This window comes from Lonchura striata, chromosome 8 (genome assembly GCF_050655825.1).
Source record: "Lonchura striata isolate lonStrDom1 chromosome 8, ASM5065582v1, whole genome shotgun sequence".
Taxonomy (NCBI): domain Eukaryota; kingdom Metazoa; phylum Chordata; class Aves; order Passeriformes; family Estrildidae; genus Lonchura; species Lonchura striata.
The window spans coordinates 30,923,552-30,949,735 of record NC_140710.1 but is presented as its reverse complement, the minus strand read 5'-3'; the positions used below and the strand labels follow the sequence as shown (position 1 = coordinate 30,949,735).

At 48.9% G+C, this 26,184-nt stretch overlaps 1 protein-coding gene across 1 annotated transcript in view; it reads right to left on the bottom strand.

The window, feature by feature from the left end:
- Positions 1-3,286: 3,286 nt before the first annotated feature.
- PRRX1 (paired related homeobox 1) overlaps positions 3,287-26,184 on the bottom strand; it is a 38,085-nt gene continuing 15,187 nt past the window's right edge. The window contains exons 2-4 of the mRNA XM_021545810.3: positions 10,566-10,741; positions 9,163-9,344; positions 3,287-4,359 (exon numbers count right to left, since the gene is read on the bottom strand). Of these exons, the coding sequence (XP_021401485.1) occupies positions 4,221-4,359; positions 9,163-9,344; positions 10,566-10,741 (497 nt within the window). The 3' untranslated portion in view covers positions 3,287-4,220. The remainder of the gene's footprint in view (positions 4,360-9,162; positions 9,345-10,565; positions 10,742-26,184) is intronic.

Below are 26,184 nucleotides of genomic sequence, written 5' to 3'. Positions count from 1 at the left end.
CTGCCCTGCTGAAATTTTACTGCCCAGGAGGCTCAGAAGCCAGATCAGCAGGGACACAGGATGCCAAGCCAGACACAGTCCAGATTCCCAGCAGCTGGCTCGAATCTGAACTCATCATTCAGTGGCCAAGAAGGGAAGCTGCAGAAACCCCCCAGCATCTCCCCCCAGCCAGCTGCAGCTCCCAACAGACCCCAGCACTGGAGCACAGCTCACCAACTCCAGCCCAGCTCCACATCTTCAGGAGATAAAACCAGCCCCACAGCACCACTCCCACCCCTGTGCTTCACTAATTAGCCCTGATGACCCTCTGAGCTCCTTCTGCCCACCTGCCTTGCTGCGCAGTGGAGGGATCTCCCTGCTGAGCTCTCTGTTCACTGCTGCACAGGGAGGGGACTCAACTTTTCCCCTCTTCGTTTGTTGCTTTCCCTCCTCCCCTCCTTCCCTGCTGGTCACCCATCCCCAGCACCCACAGGGGGATGTCCATCCCTCCTTCACCTCCCTTCTCTGCTCCCCTTCTGCCCCACGTTCAGCCCCACCTGGTGTCTCACCAGCCTGGTGGGGCGCAGGGAGCTGGGGCAAAGCCACGGGTGTGTCTCCACTCCTGAACTCCACCTCTTCTAGGAGAAGGCTTTGTGGATGTTTCCTGCCTTACACTGCTGCTGAACTTGCAGCTGCCTGACCCCAAGCCCAGCTCCACGGGCTCCTGTTCCCACTTTGAGGCTCCAGAGGATTCCCAGCCCCAGCCAGCGCTGTAGGACACCTCAGGGCAGCAACTCGTGACACACATGTGGCAGCTTATAGAAAGGCTTGAGGAGTCTCTTCCCCCTTTTATTGAAAATGATCATTTCTATTCTAGTGCAAACACTGTACATTTTACATCAGAAAGCAAGAGATAATTTACAGGATACACTTCCATCTGGAAATCCCGTGGCTTCATGGCAGCCTCTTCAATCATCCATCCCTGCCATGCACAGAATTCCCACTTTGAGGGAACCAGTCACCTATTTCTCTGCTGAGAAAGGGAGAGCCCGAGAAAACAGTGCTCATACAGAGTAGGCAAGAGGAAAATGCATTAAGACACATTTTCTCCCCTGAATGGTACCCAAACTTAATGATAACTGTGGTAACCATGGCAACTTCCCAGCAATACAACTGGAAATCTACTGAAACCCTGGAGAACTGCACTCTTTGGGGATAAGGCCCTTGATTTGCACATATATTTACATGGTTTAATAAAATACAGATTAAACATACACAGTTCTTAAATTTCACTTTGGCTTGAGCGACGACAAGTCGCTGTCTTTTGGCTGAGGTCATCAGCAATTCAGAAACAAACACCAGAAGATGTCTGTTCATCCAGCTGGACTCTGGTTAGTAAATCCATGTAAACAAAGCAATATTGGGTCACCAAAGGGGATGTAAAGGTTTTACCAGAGCTGACTGATACCCAGTCAGCTGTGGTGGCACCGCTGACCAAGCAGCCCGACCCAAGGCAAGACCCAGCTCAAACTGGAGGTGCAGAACCTCCCAGAGCCTCCCTGCAGGAGCAGCCCCATGCCAGACAACCCAGATAAAGGGAGGAGGCTGAACAAGGGCTTGCACTGGCATTTGTGAGCCCCTTGATGTGACCATCACAGCGTGGGGATGGAGATCTGAGTCCACGGCTGGGTCACGGGGCACCAGGAGCTTCATGCTCCCTGAACTGCCCCGTGATAACCTCAGAAAGTGGTGTCCCTACACAGACAGCAACAAAAGCTGCTCAAGGTGGTTTTTCTACTGCAGAAAAGCCTAGCAAAGACTGAGGGGAAGAGCTGAAACTCCAGGGTGAGCTCTCAGGCCAGCACGGGGGAATTCACCCAGGCTGCTGGCACTGCTGGGATGGTGGTGGGCTCTGGAGGAGGGCAGCAAGGCAAGGGGAGTGGAGGGCACCAGCTTAAGGTACTCAACGACCAGTTCAGCCTTTGAGTGGTGCTACTCAAAGGCACTGTGTCCTCTCTGACCACATTCTTCAACAGTTTGTGTGCTTGTGGAGGCACAGGAAGCAGGAGTGAGTTTCTAAGTGCAGCCCGAGATTTCCAACATGATCACTTGGCTCTAGGAGCTGGACCTGCACTGTGCAGGATAGAAATATTTTGGTTTACACGTGTGAGGTTCTCCAGACTGCAGGTGGCCAAAAAAGGGGATCAAACAGAACATGATGGATTTCTTAAAGCACAGTACTCGCCCTGCCTCCCTTTCCCTGTTCTGCCTGTGACTTTCAGCTTTTTGTCCTTTTCACAATTAGAGTTTTTTCCTCAAAAATACCCATACAGGGAGGGAAAAGAAAATCCAGCAGCAATGCATACAATCACAGGCACAACTTACTCCAGTTTGGATTCAGGGCCTTTTATTTTGTGCTAGCTCAAATATTTTGGCTGGATTTCCATTCATCTTCTGCCAGTTTAATTTTCACCTATACTTTAAAGAGATTTATTCCTTATTTCCTGCAACATGCTGTTTTAGACAATCAAAGCCCACTGTCAGACATCTACATATGCCCAGTGTGCCTGCAGCAAACACCAGGCTGCAGATCTAAGCCACTCTACCAGAAGAATTTCTCATGGCTCAGCTTTATTCTCCTTCCCTGATGGTGCAGCCTGGAGCATGGAGTATCTCTGCTGCCTTCAGGGCTTTTCCATGGCATTGTCCATCTCAGTTTGGACACAAGTGCTGTTTGTCATAAATCAACCCCCTCCTCCCCCAGGCAGGAGAGACAGGCATCACCAGCAAGGAGAAAGATCCTAATTTCCCCAGGATGTTTGCGTGGAAGAAATGCCTTTTGGGCTGCATCTCCTCTATTCTTCATGGAGATAAATTAATTAGGTCCTAATTAGGTCTCCAGAGCCCAGAGGGAAGACAGCAGGTAGGGGAAATGGTTAAGACTATAGGACAAGCCTGAGTGAGCAGTGTTAAGGGATCTTTGGTGGGATGCTCTCTGATGAGACATCACTCGTGCCCAGAGGGACTTTCCCTGGGGATATCCCTGCGTGTTCCCAAAAGCCACATGAACCAGTCTGGCTGCAGAGGAGCTCCTCGTTGTGTTCTGTGCAGCTGCCCATGGGGAAAATCTGCAGAGAGGAGCGTGGCTCCCTCCAGCACCTCTTCTTTGGGGTTTCTCACGGGAGGACATGAGCTGCCTTTCCCAGAGCTGCCCAAGGCTGCAGGGAAGAGCTCTGCCAAGGCTGAGAGGGGCTGTGGCTGGAATTTCAATGCACAGCTCCACCTGGATGCAGCACAAACATCCCGAGCGTTTTCAACGGGTTTTATTTTGTTTAATAAAAAACACCAACCAAGCTTGCATGTATTATCTTATATATATAAATATATACAGTATATATAAAACAAACGCATCTGGACAACGCCTTTCCCTGTGGCACAAACTGTAAGGCATAGAAAGGAGTGTCCTGACAGTCCTGTTCTTGGCACTACAGAGAGATCCCCCTGCTACACTCCCCCTGCTCACACACCCACGCTGGCTTTGCTCTCTTCTTTGGCTTCTTGAGGCAGCAGTGCTGGGAGTACTCAGCAAGACAATGGAGCTCTGCAGAGCCCAAGGAGCTTTTCCAGGCAATTCAGACAGCAGGAATCCATCTCGCTGCATTAAATGGGCTTCTGGCAGACTGATAGGAATGTGCTGCCTCTGTGGCACAAGGGACTGGAGGGATGAGGGTCGGGTGGATATCATGGAAATTGGTGACCAAACAAATTCTCCTCCTAGGGTGAGCTGGGGCAGCGGGGGGATGAGCAAGCTTTGCACCTCAGCGTGCTGGTGGTGGCACTCGTCCGTGGGCTGAGATTGGCAGAGGTTTCTTTTTGCAGTAAAAAAATGGAAACCAGCAAGGGTGAGACTGTCCTTTACTGAAGAAGCTCGTAGTATATTGAGCAGAAGCAATAAACCCGACGATAACAAGAATAAAAAAAAATGGTGGCATTATCCCAAAAGGAAGGAGGAACCTTATCACTCACAGGTTCAGTTTGCTCCCCGTGTTCAGTTCTAGGTGAGGGTTGGCTTTTTTTTTTTTATTTATTATTATTTTTTCTTTTTTTTCTCTTTTATTTTTATTGTGGTTTTTTTTTGGTGTTCTCTTTTTCTCTTTTTTTATTCTTTCAGCACAGACAGGTTGCGAAGCAGGACGGGTGCTGTTGTGTTTTCTCCTTCTGCAAGGCAGCTGCCCCAGTCGTTAATTGACTGTGGGCACCTGATTCCTCTGTAAACTATATTCCTTTGCCTTCAGTCTCAGGTTGGCAATACTGTTGGCCATGTTCATGCCCTGCGCCGGGCTGGTGTTGGTACACGTGGCAGAGTAGGTGGCCATGGCACTGAGGGATGGAAAGAGAAACATCACGTCAGACATGGCCTCCAAACCACAGCAGAGCCCAAACCCTGGTTTTTTCCATACCTGTGGGATGTACTCCTGGTGTGGTATCAGCAGGGAATTACGAATTACCACTCCCCTTATTTAACACCCCAGTAAATCTTTCCCCTGCTGTTCATTTACCCAGCACCAAAACTGGCTGAAGTCAACAGGAAAAAATTCCACTTCCTATTTTCTAACCCAAAAAAAGGTTTGCAATGAGGTCAGCCTGCCAGTTAGACCATTGTCCTTAAAAGTATTCCCACTGGAAGCAATGTCTTTTTGATGAGACCAATTTCTGGTTTTACAGCCTGTGAAATCACGTCACTTCTGAAACACATGTTACATTAAAGAAACATTCTGGGAAAAACCCATTTCAACAGTTGGGATGTTTTCTCATTTCAGCCTTTTGGAATGAAAATTTCCACATTATTCCCCCCCTCAAAACTTCAGCTGATTATAAAGAACATGTCCTAAATGCTGAAGGAAAAAACCCAAAACATAAACCACTTTTTCTCCCTTCAAACTTTATTCATGAAAAACCTCACTTCTGACAGCAGAGGCTGAACAAAGATCTCCAGCTCCTTTCTTATGCTACCAAAAAAATCTGCAAAGCTGCTTTCCTGACCACTAGAAAACTTGTTTAATCCATGTGTCCCATGGGTTTCTGTGAAAAGCAGCTCCCCCTGCCAACTCCCCAAAACCCAGCAAAGTATTTGCTGCATTTCCTTTTACATGGGTCCACAGACCAAAGCCAGTTGAGAAGCACCACATGAACTAGAGGTATCCATTTAGCAGAGAATGTTCAGGAGGAAAGCCCAAATGCTCTGCTGGAGGCCAGCTCAGCTCTGGTGCTGACCTTTCCCATCTGCCTGCCTGGTGGCTCACAGCTGAGGCTCTGGGAAATGCTCTGCTCCATCCACAGACAAAAAAAAACCACCAAAACCAAGATGGGTTGGGGTTTTTTGCCTTTTTGTGTTTTCCTTTTTCTGTCTTAAAAAAAAAAAAAAAAAAAAAAATAATTCCAGCACTGAACTCCACAACTGGAAATGCCTTTGCAACAGCAAATATCCCTGCAAGGACACAGACACCTGCTGCACAGATCCAGGCTGGAGGCTGGAGCTGTGCCTGCTCACCCCAAAGTTCTGACCTCCCAGGAGTTTATCTGCCACCCAGTGCTGTGTGAATCCTCAGTCTGCAGCAGATCCAGACCAGGGAATGTCAGCATTTCAGCAGCATCCAGAACACGTGGATGTGTGTTTCTGGAGCTCTTCTCAACCAGCTGCACCCCCTCATTTCCTCTCCATGGCTGGGCAGGTTGCTCTCCTCACCCCCAGGTGCTGCCTGCAGGAGGGTGCAAAGCTCCACAAGGTCTAAACGTGGTGGCTACCTAAGCCCCCATGCCCATCAGCTTCCACAGGGTGCATCTCTCCCATGTTTTTGAGCTGGAAGAAGTTTGGAGACCTTTAAGGCTACTCTGAACTAGATTAAAACAGGGGTTTTCAGTCAGGGCTGTAAACTGTCCCCATTCAAGCCAGGCTGCTGGCCAAGTCTGGGCTGAAACTCCTGGGAGCCTCAGGCTCCCAGCTCCCCAGAGGTGTGGGGAAGATGATTTCACTTACTGATGCCCAGTGAAATCCCTGCTAAACCAGGGATTAGAAGTGCTTTCTTTCATCAAGTTATTCCAGCAGGAGCAGTGCACAAGAAGGCTGTGTCCAAACACCAGAACAGCTTGAGGCTTGCTCCAGAGACTCTCCAGAGTCTAATAAGGGTTGAAGTCACCCTGCTGCCCCCTCCCTCTACCCCATTCAGGGAGAGAAAAATCTCCTTCCTCCACTCAGCTGTCTGCTTTCACGAAACACAGAGGAGCATCGTGTTTCTGAGGCCTAAAATCCTTCTTTCAAATAAGGTTTTCAGTGGCCCGTGGAGCCAAAGGTTGCTGGAGTGGGAAGTGCAGGCTGCCAGTCTTATTTTCTTAAGAACCTATGCTAAAAAATGCCTAAGTAAAACATTTCTCAACTTCAAAAAAAGCACGGTATCTTCTTGGCTGTCTGCGTGACAGAGATCTGCAAATAGCTTTGGTTGACCTGTGGCTGAATGTATTTGGAGAATAAACACATGGATTGAAAACTTTTTCCAGATCTGAGAGTAAAACCAGCCCTGGCCACGCTGCTCCAGGTCCTCCCCAGGAGTGGCTGCTAATCAGGGGCTGCTACAGCACTGCTGGTGAAACATAAACTTTAAGGAATTTAAGATTTTAGTTAGAACTAAGCCTTATTAGAATTAATTAAAATAATAATAATAAATGAGTAGTCCTTGATGAAGTTAAGAGTTAGTAGTTAACTAATAACTGATTGCTTGTTAGCATAATGTTTAGTTAGCTGGGTTTATAATGAAGAATATAGAGACTGACAAACAGCTTTTAGGAACATCAGATAATTGTGGGCCTTCTCTGTTCTGAAACCAATTGAAGACAAGGAATGGGAGTTCTACCAAGATTCATTTGTCATATTTGCATTGAAAAGGTAGAAAGGCCAGAAGGAGGAACACTTCATTGACTTCCTCATTTTGGGACCCCTCCCCATGAAAGGGACACCGACCCATTTCAAGGGACAAACCACGCATGCTGAATGGCTTCTGGAGTGATCAGCATACAAAGAGAGGAATGGGATGTACCAAAATGATGAAATGTATTTGTATTTTGGGTATTCAATACTTGTATGGATAAAAAGACTCTGTAATCACTTGGAAGCTGCAGTGTGGATTTGGGAGTGATCCTACACACAGTAAACACACACTTTCTAACTTTATACTGTTAGAGAGTTTTTGTCTGTCACAGTTGAATATCAGTACTAGATCAATATCCATTTTTTTTAATAAATCACTGGAAAGATGGGGAGGGATCAGGGGGCCATGCAAACACTCCACATGGCTGGAGGGTTTCACTATTGGAATATTTACATGACTTTACTGCAAAGCTTTAATGAACCTGTCCCTTTCAGGTGAATGTGATTGCCAAGAGATGATGAGTAGGATCAGAAACCCTGGGGAGCAGGGAGTGCCTGAGGATCCTGTGCACCCCACAGTGTGGGCAGCAGCTGCTTTGTGCTCCTCTGCCAGTGCAGGACAGTGGGAGGGTGCCACTCCAGCCTGCTTTGCCTTTGCTGAAACATCTTGGCTGCAGACAAGGCAAGGGGAAGGTGTGTCTCTGTGGATAGGCACAGCCTGGAGCTGAGGGGCTGGAAAACCATCCCTAAGGCTGTCCCTTCCCCAGGTTAGCACATCCCAGGTGCTCCAAGTGACCTCAGACAGCCCTTCCCAGGGCACCCTTGGGAGTTACCTTTGCAGGGCCTTCTCCTAGCAGTGATTATGAAGCTCCGTGTGTAAACATCAGCTCGGGAGGGAGAATCTCTTCTCAGGAGTGTGAGAGGTAGAAATAAGCCATGAGCATTGAACAGGGGTCTGGTACTGTGACCAGTGCAGTCTCACTGGGCTGGGGAAGGAACTCGCTTCCCTCCCCTGAGCCCACCTCCCCAGAATGCTACACCAAGCAACACTGCACAGGGAGGAAGCCTTAATCCCTAAAAGAGGGATTTTCACAGAGAGCAGCCCTCAAAAAAAAAAAAAAAATCCAAAGGATAAGGGCCATTTCTAAGATGAAGCTGGTGGCCACCAAAAGCATCCTTTTCCATACCAGGAGTGGGTGGGTCTGTGGCTTGTTCTTCTGGACATACAGGGTGGATGAGGAGGACCCCACAGAACGAGCAGGATGACCAGACCATGTGTTTGCAGCTCTTACTGTGCAAACAAAGCTTGGAGCAAAAAGAGGGTCAAGGTGACCCAGCAAGACAGGTCCTGTGCAAGACTCCTGGCAGGCAGTGGGAAGCTGGCAGTGACCAAGCCAGATGAACAGGAAGAAATCCAGCCAAAGGCTTCATGGTCCCGACCAACAATGAAGCCACTGTGCTAAAAAACACCCGCCAACCTCATTTTTAACTGCCTGTGAGCCAGCTGGCTCCCCACAAACCAACACATCCTGTGGATCTTGAGCCCACACCCAGCTCCTGCAGAGCCAGGAATGGCACAGAGAGGACAGGGAGGCCTGTGATGTGCATGGACATCCCAGATCCTCTGAGGCTGGGCTTGCCACAGCCATGCTCCTTTCCTGCCATCCCTTAAGCAGCACCGACCACGGGAGCTGGACACTGAGCACCAGTCTGTCACCTGGCCCTCCATGCAGGCAAGCCACAGTGCAACATTCACACACAGACTGTGCTCAGGCAATAGGAAGAAAGTGCCCAGAGCTCTCCCCAGCCCAGTGCTGAGAGCTCTGCTCCACAGGGATGCAGTGAGCTCCCAGCCCTTGCTGGCATCCCAAGCAGTGAGTGCCACGGGACAGACACAGAACTCCCTCTTCTGGACACTGTCTGCTGGCTGAGCCTCCCTCTCCTGGATCTCTGTCCCACGGAAAGGTTTCCTCCTCGCTATAAACCAGAGGCACTGGGGAAAACCTTCTGTTTCCATGTATGTCTACCTGAACATCTTTCAAAATTCCCTGAATTTGCAGAGAGAGCCCCCCCAGAAAAGAAGCTGCCAGAAAGACACAGTGACTCCGAGCTGGGACCACAGTGTAAAACAAGCGAGGAGATGGGGAGGGAACAGGTGAGTTAAAGCAGTGGATGGTCAGAGTGCTGGATCCTCCAGCCGTGGCTGCATCAGAGCTGTCTGAGGGCCACTTTTGGGATGGTCAGCACGGTCCCCCACTCACCTGTAGGGCGAGGCGGTCCCCCAGGAGAGATAGTCGGTGGGTCTCGGGGCGGGGCGAGGTACTATGGGCTGCTCCACGGCCGTCACGTCCCCTGAGTAGGATTTGAGCAGAGAGGCGTTCTTGCTGGCCAGCATGGCCCTCTCGTTCCGGCGGAACTTGGCTCTCCGGTTCTGGAACCACACCTGCAGCGGGGACAGCGGGGCCACCAGCCGTCACAACCGGCTCTGCCGCTCGCCCACCCCCGTGGCACCGTGTCCTGCGGGCTCTGGGAGAGCTGCCTGCTTCCCTGGCTGCCCCTGGGTGTGGGAGCCCCCCCCTTGCTCTGGGGTCCCATGTGGTGGGGAAATTCCTCCTCCAACCCGTGCTTCCAAAGAAAAACTGCACAGGCTCTTGCTGTTCGGTCTCAAGGCAGTTTATTGTGAGTTATCTAAAAGATTTTCTTCTCAGGCTGCTGTGGTTTGCTCAGCAGCTCAGGCAGAGGCACACACACACCCTGACATCCTCTCTGTCTGCTGTCTTCTTCTTCTCTCCCCCCGCCCAGGGCTGCTGCTCTCTTTTATATGATATATTACGTGTTACATGTTTATGGTTTTCCCCCAAAACCTACTACCTATATTACAAAGTGCTTTTCTACTCTAAACCAATCTGTGAGTGCCAACATCACCAAAAACATGGAGGCAAGGAAAAAGAAGGAGGAAGAACAGGATCAGCCCACTTTCCTCCATCCTAGAACTTCTGACCCCCATGTACAAAGTAAAAACCCCCCTGTACAAGTGTTAAAACCCCCTGTACAATACTAAAAAAAATTCCCCTCTGTTTTGTAACTACTTTTACTATCCTATCTAACCCTTCGTGACTGCTTGTTCCACCTCCAAAGTTGGTAACTCACTCCATGGCTCAAACTCAAAATCACAGCTGTTTTTCAGCTGCCTGCCAGGGTCTAAAATGCTTCTGACCAAGGCCTGGAACCTCTAAAAATGTCTGAGAGACATTTTGAGTTCCAACACCTGGGAACTCGAGGGGTGGCATAATCCTGGTGCCTGCTCTGGCCAAGCCCTTGGGTGAGGGGCTGCCTGAGGGACACGGGCGATGGCAGCAAGGTCTGGCAGTGCTGCCCAACACGCCGTGTTCCACGGTCTGCTTCGACCTGCAGAAGGTGCAGGCCTGCAAGCTGAGAGCTCGAGGCAACATCAGCAGCCTGAGCATCCAACATCTTGGCCATATGGACGCACCTGAGTGGGCAGCTGGTGAACGGGGTGGCAGGTCAGGCCTGGCAGTCTCCCTCAAGGCAGGAGCTTGGTGACCCTTGTGTGCCACACAGACCTCAAGGACTTCTGCTGCCTCTCTGGAGAGCCCTGATGATCCCCCAGGTGAGGTGTGCCGGGTGTGAGCCGTGGCATTACCTGAACTCTGGCCTCAGTGAGGTTGACTCTGCGTGCGAGGTCTTCCCGTACGAAGGCGTCGGGGTAGTGTGTCCTCTCGAAGACCCTCTCTAGTGCCTGCAGCTGGCTGCTGTTGAAGGTAGTCCTGTTCCTCCTCTGCTTTCTTTTCTTCTTCTCTTCTGAGTTCAGCTGATCATCTAGGAGAGACAATTGGGGATGTGAAAAGTGAGAAAGCCACGAGAAATCCGCAGCCACGGGGTGAACGACCTCAATGGTTTCAAGAGGGAAAGGGTTTAGAAAGGGGCTTGCACAGTTTTAACCCCACAGGTTAACCACACTCTGTTAGTCCCCACATAAAGAGGAGATGGAAAGTGCACTGATCCCAAGTATTTATTTTTTAATTCCACTGTATAAGACTTGTGCCGGATCTCTTAAGCTACCCCAGGTCTCAGCTTCCTTATCTCTAAAAAGCAGCAAAAAAAAAAAAAAAAAAAAAAAGCCCAAAATGCATCTCCCCACTCCTGAAAATCCCGGAAATCTCTTCTGATGGCAAAGAATCACAAAGCCCTGTTCTCACTGCTTCAGATTTCCAAGGACTGCTCTGACCGGGACGTAACACAGCTCTCTGGGGTAAGAGCACACTTTTGGACACTGCTAGTGAGGAGCAGCTGTGCCCTCTGCAGCATCCTCCTTGCCTTGCTGAGCCCAGCAAGGTGTTGAACAACCACCCATAAGAGCACATATTCTTTTTCACCTGGTTTGCATTTACTCAGAAATTAATCACCACATCTGCATCATGCCAGCATGTGTGGGGTGCCACCAAAAAATCCACATTACCCTGGGGGAACCTGAGCCAATATTCATGTCAGCATTAAAGTGCATTGATCTCTGAATCCATAGAAGTTCACAAGCTAGTGAATCATATTCTAAGTTCATCACTTACATCTTGGCCCAGGTGACAGTGTCACCACTGAGAGTGCCAGGGCTTGACCTGCTATGTACAGATGGAGAACAACCTCTAAACAGTTACTCCTTTTGCCATGTACAAATATGACAGCTCCTCTTATCCCCCTCTTCTCCAGGGGGTATGTTAGGCACAGGCTGACAAGGAAATTAGAGTCTGCAATTGCTGTCCTCACCACTTGTTTGTGTTGCTTTTCACAGCCCATCTGGTACCAGTTACTGCACCTGTACACCTTCGGAGCAAGGCCCATCCATTTGAGAACAAAAGGACATTCCTCTTAAATTAAAGCATGGTTTTCAAATTCCTTCAGGTTTACAGTGCCTCCATCCCTAATCCTCCTCCAACAGCCTGATGATCCCCTGAGGATCCTGATGAAGGCTCCTTTCCAGCCTGGGGATCCCTGGGTGCAAGAACACACCCTTGGTTTTTCCATTTCCAAGAGGAAGTGTTTGGAACCGGTTTTTACCAGGAATGCTGAGTTGTAAAGCTGAGCTGGAAAGGGGCTGGCAGAGGCAGGAATGTGCAAGGAAAACAAAGGCATGTAGGAATGAATCAAAGCAGGGCTACAGGTGAATCTATCAGCTCAGGTGGTGGGAAGCAATGGAGCAAAGGGATGGAATTGAATTGCTGCTTGTGCAGAACTCCCTGCACACATTTCTCCCCGCTGGAGGGTTTAACACTGTCCCAGGGTCCATCCCCTATAAAGAAGAAGAAAACCCCTGTGTGTCCCTCTCTTGACTCATCACCAAACCCTTCTCAAAAAGGGTCAGCTATTTCCCCCTGGCTCTGCTGGCAAGTTTCGACATAGCTGTGCTGCTGTGCACCACACAACACAGCAAACAGAGCCTCAGGGCACAAACGTCCCTCCAAATGCCACAAACGCTGCAAGACCAGCTGCTGGAGAGCCCAAAGACAACACGGCCTCCTTTGGAGTTACCCACTTCATGCCATTTTCTAATCTAAACCCTGTCTATGCAGAGCATATGAACAAATCAATCAAAGCCTTTGGGACCCCTTCAGAATCCTATCCAAGCCTCTGAAGCATCATTTCTGCCCAGAACACAACACCCGGCTGGAGGGAACGCGAGTCTGGCCCTTGCTGGGTCCTGCGTGACAGCTACACATGAGGAAGGGTGAGCACATCCCTCTGGGGAGCGAGGAGAAGGGCCAAAGTCTGTAGAACACCGGAGAACAAGAATTCCCCCTGCCAAGCACGTTAGCACAATTTGCCTGGTTTCCTCCCGGCGTAAAGCGAGACGCCAGTGATTCACAGCTCACCTCGTAATTACTGAGCCCAAAACCCAAAAATAGCCGGGCTGGGGGACGGAAAGTGTCCGTGCTGGGTGACTCATGGCTGGGTCACCGCTGCCTCAAGCACCCCAGCCTGGGCTGCCACGGAGCAGGGATGTCAGTCACCCCCTTTTTCCAGGACAGAGCTGCGTGGAGGTGACAGCAAAGCAGGACCTGCCACAGGGAGCCGTGGAATTTTGGGATCTCCTGTCGCCGCACCTCTGGAGCGGCGCGAGATCCAAATGTCAACAGGAGCGACGTGGGCAGCAGGGGAAAAAAAAAAATAATAGCAGGATATTAATGCAGAGTAGCACGGGGTTGGTCAATCCTTGTGTCTTGCCATATGCTGCTAAGGAGGGGCTGCACACACCTAAACCCAGCCTGCCTGCCAATGTCATCTTGCTCACAGCGCTCTGGGCTGCCTCCAGCATGTCAGCACCGTGTTCCTTCTTCTCTGACAATGTTTCCTTATCAGGAAACAACCCTGAACCCTGAAAAATGGTATTCCTGAAAAATGGTATTCCTGAAAAATGGTATTCCTAAACAGTGTTGACAGCATGAGTGACTGGAGTCAGCAGAAACGGTGAGGAGAGGGAAACAGCTCTAAAGCTTTTTAGGTAGGTCAGAAGTCTTTCATCAAGGTTCTTTTAATCAGAAAAATTTTCTTACACGAGGCGTTCTCAAAAGCTGAGCGGTGTGCAAATGTGCCTCGCAGAGAGGTCGAAACGTGCATTCTCCTCTCAGGAACCCAGTGCTGGAAAATCTGGGAATTTCATTGCCAAATCCCAGCCTTCCATGCTGGGACCACGTTTCCTGTTTCCACATTTGCGTTTTCCTGTGTTATTTCTACCTTTCCCCATAACTTGCAGGTCCTGGTGTCATACACAAGTGCACCAAAGCATTTTCAAGTGCTCCTAAATGATTCAGCATGAAACACCCTATTCTTTTTTCCTCTTGCAGCGAGGCAGATCCACACTTGCAGACACTGCAATCTGTTCTCCTCACTGCACAATGTCTGTCCCAGTGCCTGTAACTATTGCTGGGGCACTGCTAGGCAGCTCCTCTTGGAATGCCACATTGAAAATTAAAAAAGCCGAATTAAGTTAAAAAAAAAATCCAAACATTAAATTAAATTAAATTAAATTAAATTGAAAAAAAAAATCAGAGTTGAGAATGAAATGCCTACGTAGGAGTTTCAAGATTGGTATTTTTTCATCAATATTTACAACCACAACATATTTTAGATTTCCAGTTTGCAGGAATGCTTGCGCATATTTGCATTCATTCCAGGTCAGAAAAAAAGCTAATTTTCAGATGGGATTTACATTGTGTGGGCAGTTTGGAAAAGTTTTGACCAGTTCTATTAAGTCAAGAGCCAGCTATTATAGTTCATTAATCGGATCTGAATCAAAAGTAAACCACTGGATTTAATTAAGGGAGGGACAGAGACACTTAACCACAGTATAATGTATGGTAAGGCAGCAAAGATTTGTCACATCAGTTATAGAAACTGTAAAATGAGAAAGGATTCCAGGAAGAAAATAAGGACTCACACTCTAATCACAACCTTCAAAATAAGAAGCTAACATTTGAACACAGATTTAAGAACAAGCAAGACAAATGATTTCACAGTGGAAAAAAAAAAAAACCTATAAATTAAAAAGGCAACAACTCAAAACCCTTGAAATACAAAAAAAAAAAAAAAAACCACAAAAAAAACCCCAACAAAACACTGCAAGCAAATGAAAGAGAAAGTTTTATTCAGATTGGTGGAGAAAGAAAGGAAAAGGCAGAATAGAAGGGAAAAGAACATGGTTTTTAATTTGGTTTAAACTTAAATTTCATGAAGCTTGAATAGAAATATTTCTGGGTGTTCCCCCAGCTCTGGGCAGGCTCCTCTCCCCAACATCAGCCATCCAGTTTACAGCCCATCACACACTCCCAGTCCAGTTTTACCCACGCTCTGCTTTGCTTTCGATTCATGACATCCCTCCAAAACATTCCAAGACCTTTGCGAGCAGGGCAGCTTTGTCAACTGGCATCATAAAATATCCAAAACCAAAACCCAGACCCGAAATGTTTCATCAAAGCAAAAGCAAGGCTCCAAGCAGAGGAATGGGAACACACGAAACCCACACGGTGACAAAGCCCCACTGATGTGCCACAAGGCTCGCTCGCTTTTCCACCCCGCTCCTCCCGAGGGCTCGCTGTCCAGCAGCAGCATCCATTGTCTTTGCAGATGTGAGCAGGGACAGAAGAAGGGCAGGGGCACATAAATGGATAAGATTTCATGCCCAGAGCTGCCTGAAGTATCTTTCTTTCTAAAATCTCCCAGGAGAGAATGAATTCCAGCTCATGCGTATTTCTGCGCGCAAGAAAAGCGTTTCAGAATGGAAACAAGGTTTGACTTCAGGGCACACAAATGTTACGTGGAGAACATGCAAGAACCCCACAGCAGCCAGCACAAGTGAAGGCAATATGGAATGAAGATAACACTTAAATAAAAGTAAATATCTTAAGGTAGGAGACGCCTATTAAGTCATGTACTTCAGTACAGCAGTGATACCGAGCCCAGTGATAAGTGGTACAAGTACAAGTACAAGTGATAAGAGCAGGTTTTTATTCTGAGTATAGGTCAGACTATAGAGATTTTTAAACTATCATTTTCCTCTCATTACACAACCCTAGCTGAGCTTTTTCCCTAACCTCTGCTGCTTGCTTTTTTTCCCTGCACTGTCTTAATGTTCAAATTATTTCAATTACAGAGAAAATGCAAGTATCCAAAGTTCCAGTCTTGTTAAGAGCACCAGGAACACAGAAAAAAAAAATGTAACAAAGAAACAGATGCTCTATTTCCTTTATGAGCCATCTCTTGTGATTATCTCTCAGTCAGGTTCAAGTTTTGCACATAAATAAGAAGTAGTTCTGTGCATGAGCACGAAGCTTCAGGAAGGTGACACCGAGTTTTTCATACCAAACCTGAGTTTTAACATTAAACAGAAAAACATACATATTTTCAGCGCTACCCGTGGGGCTACAGCAGTTCCTCTCTGAAGTGTCTGCAATGTGGGACCTATCAGGGTGATTTTTAGCTGCCTGCACACAAACAATTACAGATCATTACAGAGCTGTGAACGGCTGCTGCGTGGATAGCAGGGAGAGCCCTCTATCCTTTGAAGGCCTTTTTAATAAATCCCTACTTTATTCCTTTAGCACTGACTAGCCTCTGTTCTAGGTAGCCTCTCAAGGCATCACCCTGTTGCACTTGGCTCTGCCTGCCAGGCTGTCCTTCAGGACAGTGGCCTGAGCAGAGGGAGCTCCCAGCTGCACTGTGGCCAAAGGAGACATTCCCAGGTGGGATTCAAGGCACAGCACAGGCAGTGACTCTTGGTCCCTAGAATGAGGTCTTGGGGTTGTCACTTTCCAGGTGGAGAACCTATAGATGCCTCCAAGCTCCTGAAAAGAGTTTCCAGCATGCAGTCTTCACCCAAACTTGAGTGCAGAGGCTTTCCCCATGTTCTGGTCTGCAGGGATAGGGTCCCATCAAAATCCCAACCTGTCCTCCTCCTGATCCACAGACAGGGCAGCATGAGAAGCCAAGAGCCCTATCCTAAGGCAAAAGTAAGCCAGAACTCCTTTTCAGGGTGGTTTCAGCTCTGATGCTCTGCCTCTCATCTGGTGGCAACCTGTAGAGCACATGGGCAGTTACAGCAGCTAGGATGTGAGCTTTCTCTAACTATTTCAATGTTCCCACTTACTGGAGCTGACAGATGAATTATATTTGGGGGGGGGGAAAAGGAGTAATCATTACCCCATGGAAATCCAGAGAACCTCACTGGAAAGACTTAACATTAAGTGTTAATTATTGGGAGAACAACATTTGCGGGAGCAGAAGTTTATATCCTCTGCAGAAATTGCTACAAAGCCATGGAAAGTCCCCCGATATCCCACAGACCATTCTGAGTTCTCCTGCAACAGTTCTGCTTTTATATTCACTAGTTTTCCTTCTGGGCATCCTACAGCTCATAAGGCACATGGCTTAGTCCTGCTCTTCTAACAAGCCTTTCCGACGGGTCTTGGGGTCAGAGTGTTCCCATAATACAATAAGCACTGTATGGATCTCATAAGCTCCAAGGCACAGTATGTTATGTGTTTGGAATTCCTTGTATGCTTTTATACTTTGTTTTACATATTGTAATTTTTATATGCATTACCACATTGATCCTTGGAAAATTAATTAAAAAAAAAAAAAAAACAAAACCCAAAAAACAACAGACATAATCAAAAGCAAACACATGCATTTAGAAGCCTGCCAGCGGCAAATCATGTTCTGTGAGACTGCACTTTGTAACTGACAAAGAGACCAAACCACCAGGTCATGGCCGAGATCCAGCAGGGTGGATGCACCACGCTCGGGAGGGGACGGGATCCAAGGGGGCTGAGCTCCCCCATGTCCCCCTTCAGATCAGCCCCACACTGCAGAGACACCGGAGTGGGAATGCACTCGCAGAGCTGCGCCGGCCAAACCCCACCACCAACCCCAAAGTGTCACACCCCGAATGTCCCAGCACAGCACTGAGATGCCACGGTGCCACTGTGACCTCCAGAGCTCCCCAAGAGCCTCTCAGCCTCCACAGCCTCCTCACTGCTGGTTTTGATGCCTTGTGAAGGTAGAACAGAGGCTGGAACAAAGAATAAAGCAGGGATTTATTAGGAGGCCTCAAGATAAACCAAAATGATCACAAAATGCACGACCGCACACGGGGTCTCTAACTTTTATAAGTTCTGGTCCATTTGCATATTGAAGTTCATTGTCCAATTCCAGCTTTAGCCCATGAAGTCCCACCCTGCTTGTTTTTCTCTCTTCAGCCCACGTTGTTTGTGCTCTTGGGCCTGAGATTTGGATCATTTGTCCTTGGTCCCCAGCTGGAGAAGGAATTGTTTTGTCTCCCTGCTCTGTGCAGAGAGCTCACCATCCCCTAATATGAAGCCCAGAGCCACACACTAAAGCAGCCCAGAATCTGAAAAATAGAAAAGCCAAAACCTGAGGCATCAGTCTGAGATCTGGATCAGTGCTTGAATGCCTGTGAACTCACGGCCTTGCAAGGTCAGGGGTTTGGCTTCCAACACCTCTCCCCATCAGCTCCCGATGTTTCATCTCAGGAATGGCATCAATTCAGCACAGATCAAACTTCCCAACCTCCGCCCTGCTCCATCGGTATCTTCTCACTCCCAAAGATGCCTCTCCACGTTCTTGATCCCCTCCCTGCCGCAGTTCATTCCAGAAAAAAAAGAACAAACCCTTAATAAAAATTTCTCCTTTCCTGGCCAGCACCCTTTCCCTTCCCTTCTCCAAAGACTTGAACAGCCAAGCTGTGGGACACTGCTCCCTTTCATGCACACGTGGTGTGCTCCAAACCAGCACATCAGCTCAGAGTGTCCTCCAGAGCCACCACTGCTGGGCTGTGCAATTAACCCTTTCCATGCAGGAGCAGGCTGAAGCATCAGGAAGTCCAATATCCACATCCACCTGGATGTACCCCACAGGCTGCCTCAAAGACATCGGCAACAAGCACCACTGCAATTAGGACAGACGGGTTACTAATCTACTTTCCATACTCATATCCCCCTGAAGTGAGCTCCGTGGGGTTACACGTTATGCCAAAGCCACACGGTATTATTTCCACCTGCTCCCCTGCTGGATTTTCCTAGTGTCCTCTTCTCTTTATGTATCCCCCGGACCCACAGCTTGCCATGAATCATGAACAGGTGGAAGCCGTGAAGCGAAGATCTGGCACCTGAACTCTGGGCAGCTCTGCTTTTAATAAATGTATTCTCGCATTTAGAAAAAGTGGCCAAAAAATCGTCATGAACTTCAGCTAGAAAAGCTTTCAACTAAGGAAAATCAGATATTTTTGCAACAAGCTGACTAGTGCAAAAATAAAAAGGAGGGTGAGGGAAGAAAAAAGAAAGGGTTTTTGTGTAGACAGAAAAGAGCTGCTCTGGGGGGGATTTTTTTCCAGTCCACATATCCCTTGCAGATGAACCACTTGGCATTTCAGCTGGCTCATTTCCAAATGCTGTGGCAGCCACAAGAGTCTTGCAAAAACTCCCCAGCAAGCTCCTCTCAGGGGGAAAGACTGACTCAAGCTGAGTGGCTCCATGAGTGTCTGCTCATCCAGGTCCCCACTGTGCTGCTGAGAAGTGCCATTATCCAACAGCCATCCCGACTGGATCTGGAAATTCACTTGCATGGGTGTTTTGCTATGTGGGACCTACACAAACAGACTGATGATGACCAGTGGGATGCACACGCCAGCTGGCTCCTCTGGTAGGCAGGAACACTGCTCCCAATGGATATTTCATCTGTGTATTCCTGGAATATCCAGGACTGCAAAGGGCATGGCATGGAACGGCTGTGCCAGGACCACAGGGCGCCACGGGCCAGGAGCAGGGGAGGCGAGAACGGCGGCGAGAACACAGCAACGAGCTCTCCAAAGGCTGTGCTCCCCTTTCATTAGCATCCAAGAGCAAATGTGTTTCAAGGAAATTGGACCACCACCACCCCTTCCCGAGCAAACTGGACTGGAGCCACTGCAAAGCTTTACTTAGAAATCCATTTTTTTTTACTGCTAATGGATTTTATGGATCCCTCTTGATCACAACTGGAAAAACGATGGCATCCAAGGTCCAGAAATAACATAACTTGAGCCTGGCTCTCAGCATCCAGCCCACCTGCCTTTTGCAAGGGCTGAGCATCCCAACCAGGAGCACACTCCTTGGGTGGGGGATAAAGGACCTTAACAGTTGCTGCAGGAGGCAAAGGGATCAGAGCATGTAGGGCATTTTAGAACAACTTTCTCCTTCCCAGGTCCACAGTGAAAACCTGTTCTTCTAAGGAGAAGGGACAAGGAGGCTGCTGTCTGGGAGATTTTTGTTGGACATCCAGCAAAACAGGAAGGCAGATGGGACAGACCATGGGCTCCGGATGCTCCACACCCCAGCTCTGCAGGACGCAAAGGGAAATCAGGCTCAGACCCCTCTCCATCCTCTGCCTCTTCTGGACGGCGAATGCATTTCACATTAGCTAATAAATTGCTACATCTTATGTTTCTTAGCCTGGAATGATGAATATTTTGGAATGTATTTTGAATGGTTCCTTGCCAGAGTGGAACAATCATCCAGAAATCTGAAATCAGAAAGCTGAAGAATGGAAAGCCCTGTCTTTCCAGAGTTCACCGCAGTTTGAAAAGCACAACTCCCAGCAGAGGAGGCAAAATAATGATTATGAGGGTTCCCGTGAATTGAGGCCCACAAAGGATATGTTGGAAATTACAATCCTTAATGTGGAGTAATAATTTTTGCCTCCGGGTGATGAATATATTATAGGATATCTGTTTATTCCTCCCCTTCATGTGCCTGAAATGTCAGATACTCTAACCTGGAGGACTGGACAATTAGGGGTCCTGTGCAGAAATGTGGGATAGCTCAGCCACAAAACCCTGCTTTTGGTCTGGTGCAGGGTTAGCAGAAAACTGCTGCTGCTTTTGCAAAAATTTAACACAATTTAAGCCCTCTAGCTAATGAATCACATCCACTGCCAGACCAGCCACATCCTCACCTAGCCAGCAGCACCTCAAGACCAGCAAAAGGTTGAACAGCTCTCCGAAATCAGTTCACATGCATCATCAGCCACCAGGGCTGAGCCAGCTCAGCACAAACCCCAAGCCTGGATGGAAAGTCTCCATGGATAAAGGAGACCAGAAGTAGTCTGGTCTCACTGGAGCAGCTCCAAGAAATAAGCTTTTCTCTCCCCCATGGAGATGGGCTGTCTAGACACATTGGCAAGGCTGCGCTGCCGAATTTGCAGTGCTGCATCCTTCTCACATCCAGCCTGTCAAATACAGCAAATTCCTGTCCCCCAGCCTGTTAGCATGGGCATTTTTTCAAACTTCCCAGTGTTACTTATGTCCAGAAATGCCATTATGTTTAATGAAAAGTTTTTAAACAGATTTCTCCATACGTGCAGGATGAAATCTTAGATTTTCTTTATCAACCCTCTGGCAAAATAATTTATTATTTCATTAAATATTTTTTGCTAACAACTAAAGTAAAAATAAAGTAAATCGGGTATAAAGTATTTTTAAGCCAAGAAACACTGATATGTGAATATGATTTGCAATGGAAATGTAGGAAAAAACGTTCTCCAAATAATCAAAATACTACTCAGAAAAACCTTTGGGAGTGAGGTGATGTTTTTCACTGGAGAAACAATGTTTAAGAATATTTAGAGAGAGCTTAGCCTCAGGGCCACATTTAACACCGTATGGAAGTGCAGATTTAAACCCATCCACATCAAAACTGCCCTGAAATAAGAAAATTACCTTCCACCAGATTCAAGACTGCAGGGGTGAGATTAGTGTGAGTTACACAATTTCTCCACCCTCAGAGGTCCTCAAAGCAAGCTAGAGGAAGGTGTGCCAGGGCTCGTGTAGGTCAAAAAGCACATGAAAATTCCATATTGCCCTGGAGTAGAGGTGGACTGTCTCTGCTCACAACACATGCAGCAGCCCCATGCCTAGAGGGGTGCAGACAAAAACAAATCACCTCCAAATAAATCACAAATGGGATGCATTGGCATTACATTCACGCTGTTGACCTTCACAGCAGAGAAAAGAAAAGAACAGCAAGTAATGAAACCACTTTCAGTGTGTGGTATAAAGGAACACAGAGCAGCTGTTTCATTTCAGCTGCATGCACAAGTGATAGCTGGTGAGTCCTGCAGCCCCGTTTCCCACTGCTAGCAGGGCACAGAGCCTCAGGTCACAGAACCTCCCTCAGCCTCACTGTCCTACTGACCCCACACCTGGGACTTAGATTTAGACAGAAGCATCCATGGGATGGGCTTTCTCTCTGCTTCACTGCAGCACCCCTCAAGGGAACTTCAGAAACCACCTCATCCCTAGGAAAGAAAGCCCAGCTGCTCCTGGCTGCTCACTAAAACCTCAAGAGCCTTCAACTTTACTTAGGAAATCTCCACCAAGCTCTCTGGTCCTGTGAGCAAGTGTGCAGGTGGTTCCCTGTCAGAGGTGGCTTCTTCCCTCTCCCTCTCCCTCTCCCTCTCCCTCTCCCTCTCCCTCTCCCTCTCCCTCTCCCTCTCCCTCTCCCTCTCCCTCTCTCTCTCCCTCTCCCTCATGCCGCTCTCCACACATCTCCCAGAAGAGGGGACCAGGGATGGCCAGCTGAATGTCCTCTCTGGCCAGCCCCAGGGCCCAGCCAGGCGCTGGACATGCTGAGCTGGAACCAGGGAGCAGCTGTGAGCAACCAGAGGCTCCTGGCCACGGGCCAGCACTAGCCCAGGTGCCTGTGGGCACGTCCTCCAAGTGGCCCCACAGCCCATCCCACTCCCACCAACTTTCCAGGCTCCCCTGGAACCACAGATTGAATTCAATTCCTTCATGGGAATCCATCAGCATCCTGATGTGCCAACAACTGTACATACAACCTGGACAGAGCCTGGGTTTTCTGGTACAGGTCAGCTCCAAATGTCCTTCCACCCCAGGCTCGAGGGACACTCAGAGTGGTGCTGGGTGCACTGAAACATCCCCCACGCTGGTCCTGGAAGATGCAAATTGCTACACAAAGCCCACTGCCATGCAGCATGGTGTAACAAAGATCAGAGCACCCAAAGAACCCCAAACCAGCTGGGAGAGAATTAAAGCACGACGGGCTGGTCCTGAAATAGGCTCTCTTTTTCTTTTAAGCACAGCTCATTAAATGTTTGCTGGAAAAACAGAAAAGCATTTTCCACAGAGAGGAGGACATCCAAGAAAAGCCCTTTTGGACATAAATTGGCAAGAGACTCCCAAGCATTTATCTTCAGCATAGAATGTGCTCTGTCAGGAGGGCTGTAACTAACAATACGCTGAAAAACACGCCACAGACTTCCACTGTATTTTATTTGGCACTAAGGGGTTATTCCTCAACACAAAGTATTCGCAACTGGCATTGGTTAAACGAGAAATTACAACCTTCAAAAGACTTATTTAGCATCAGCTGCAGAAAGTATGGAATTTGCCAGGGGCTTTGATGACAACAGATTATTCCCCATAAAACGCTGCAAGCGCGCTCGGCGACAATTCTGGGCACGAGCTGCCGGTCCAGCGGGGGGATTGGGAATTCAGCACTTCCTGCCCCTTCTCAGGAGGCTGCTGCCTGGCTTGGGACTGGCCATATCCCTCTCCTCAACTCTCCAGCTCGCTGCCAAGCTCAGCCACAGGGCTTGGGACACAGCGAGCTGGCTCCTTGCTAAGCTGATGGCTGCTAAGCTCTAAGCAGGCTGCAAAGATACCCCGAGCTCATTCGCCCCACAGCTCGTTAACTTTAAGAGGAATATGAGGGAAACATCCCATTCCTCCAGGCTGGATGGTCAGCTGGGATAGACTGAGGTCAACAGCGTGGAGGTTTGGGAGCTCCATCACCTCCTGATCCTGCACAACTCAGCCACAAGCCAGGACAAAAGGCAGCCTCCCTTCCCTGTTCCTGGATTATTCCCACCTCCCCGGGAGGAGGAAAGAGCTCTGCCACCAAACTCCTCAGGCCCTCAAGCTCTTTTCCACTCAGGCTCTGGAAAAGGAGAGCTCAGAGCTGGGAATTCCTGCTGGTGTTTGCTCAGGATGAATGAGGGGTGCACACAGGAGCCTGGGGAAGGGAAAGGCCATCGCTGGCTGCCTGCACTGCACCGGGGCTATCTTTAGTTAACCTGGAAAAAGTGACAGGGATTCTCACAGTCCAGAAACAGTCTCCACCCTGGCTCTCAAAGGGGGCTCCAGAGAGGTCAGCCTGAGCTCTGTTTTCCTGCCACAAACCTGGAGCCTGCTCGGTAAAACATTCCCATCCCTCTGCTTGGCAAAAGCTTTTCTGTTTCCTACACCAGACCTACAGAGACAGGGGTTTATTGGGCAGATGCCCTTTGTCTACCTTGTCCTGGAAGGAGATTTAGCCATCCACAGGACTTGTGCAGCACCAAAAGAGAAGAAAGGGGTAAACAAGTCCTTTTGCAGGCAGCTGCAGCCTGTGGCATGCAGCCTGCCCACTCCAGCACCTGTAAAACCCAGACCACACCAGTTAACCCCTGCTCCTGCAAGGCCAGCAATTGTCACCTGGCTTCAAATTCAGTGTGTCTGTGAGTCTTTCCAGGACTGGGGAGAAGGGAGAGCTTTGCCATGGTTGTGCCACTCAGAGCTGTTCATGCACAGCAGGAGCAGCCAGAGCAGGACCAACTTAAATATTCACGCGTGCTAAGCTGGATCCTCCCAAAACTGTGCTCCTGCCCCCGCTGGAGATCAGCATCGACACAGGCTCCAGACTGGCTGTGCCTTCTCTCGCTGCATTCTCTGCTCCTTTTTAACCTTAAAGCTGGCCGAGTCTCACCCTTCCGCCATCCACACACTGGCAGAGTTGTGCTTTTTTCAGCCCAGGTTTTAACACAACCCCAGAATCTGAATCCTACAATAAAAATAAAATAGATAATTAAAAGCCACGATCCTTCAAGGAGTCACAGCAGCGCTGAGAGTGGGCTTTGCTCTTGCTGTGCTGGCGTGGCACATTCAGGTAGTAAGTGACAGTGTTCCCATAAAGGCTCTGGGCACTCTGTTTCGTGAACCAGGCAAAAGCCAGCATCCTGGCAGTAATGGCCTGTCATTAGTCAGTTGTTTTGTTTTAAAAGCTGAAGTGTGTCAGTTAAATCCTCCTGCAGAGCCAGGTGTTGCTCTAGCCACTCCCAGTCGGGCACAGAACTAAAGGCTGAAACGCCCAACTTGAGACAATGCACAGGAAAATCTCAGCCATTTCCCGGCCCACAAGTCAGATGGCAATTTCTATAGGGCAGAGCCTGGAAAGCAGACCCTGGAGTCCTCTAGAGGAAAAAAAAGGCCTTTTAATTTGCTCTCCCAAGCCAACATCATCAGATGAGTGTCCCGGAATCCTGTTTTATTTCCCAACCTCTGACGGGAAGCAGCGCATCCAGCCGCCGCTGCCACGGATCCTGCCCAGCTCACAGCGACCACTCCCAGCTCACACTCTGCTTTTACTCACCAGATGGTTTAAGTGCCCCCTGATGAACAGAGACACTTTCCTGAATCAAAACCAACAGGAAGAAAACCCCAAGTCTCCACGCAAAGTAAACCCAAGTTGCATTTCAACCAAATCAGGTCCCAGCATTAGAAGCGTTACAGGAGCTGGAGATGAAAACCTCCTTTTAAGCTGGAAAACTCATCCCTGGTGAAGGATGGATGAGTTACTAAAACAAATATTACATTTGGTTCTGACTAACAGGACTCTGCTCAGGGGAGCTGAAGTACTCCCAAAGATTATCATTTATGCAGAGCTGACTTCAAGTCCTCTTGCTTGCTGAGCCCAGGCTGTGATACAAACTACAGATTTCTTCCACAAACCTCTTCTGTTGGTCAGGCATTTGCTTCTCAGTTGTTCTGGCAGTTTTATGGAATGTACCACCTGGGCACAGAGGTGATAAAACACCAAACCCCTCAGTCCTGGGCATGGGTTGTAGCCTTTCCTCGTTACCTGCCAGCCTATGGCCAAAATCAGGTGTCCCATCCTCAGTGCCTGCCCCAGGAGCCCTGCTGCTGCACTCCTCCAGAGCCATGCCCACAGAGAAGGCCACCCTAATCCCAGATCTGCCCCATAGCTCCACCAACACTGGCTGAAACAGGCCAGGCTGTCCCAGAACAACACCAAATCCCTGCAACTGCCCAGACAGCTTTGGGGAGTCCTGTCCCAGCAGGCAGCCCTGGTTACTGGGACCAGCCTGTCTCACTTCCACCTACTCCCCATGCTTCCAGTTTTCACACAGAAATGGCTTTGACTTCTCTGAAATCATCAGAGGAAAAAAGGAAATCATTGTCAAAGGCTTGAAACCCAAACACTTTAGAAGCTGCTACTGATAGTAACCAAAGGGCTTAGAGGAGGGAAAATGCCTCCTGTTTGCTCGAGCAGAGATGCTGCTGCTGCACCATCTCCTGCTGTGCGTCTTGCCCTTAAACTGCAAAATCAAAAAAGAGGGAAAAGCTGCTGGAAAACCCTATCAAAGATCTGTCCCTCTCTCCTGGCTTCCCACCCTCCCTGCTCCCTGTGCTGGCTGAGCTCAGGGCCGGCTGTGCCTTGCTCAAAGCCCTCTGAAGCAGCCACAAGGACACAAGGACACAAGGACACAAGGACACAAGGACATAAGGACATCCTCTCCTCGGGGATGTGTGGCAAGCAGGAGAGAGGCAGCAATGGAGAAGAAGCCATGGGGCAGAGCTCACAGGAGCTGGGTGTTCGGAGAGCAGGGGGTGCCCTCAAATCCCAAATCCCTCGAGCTGC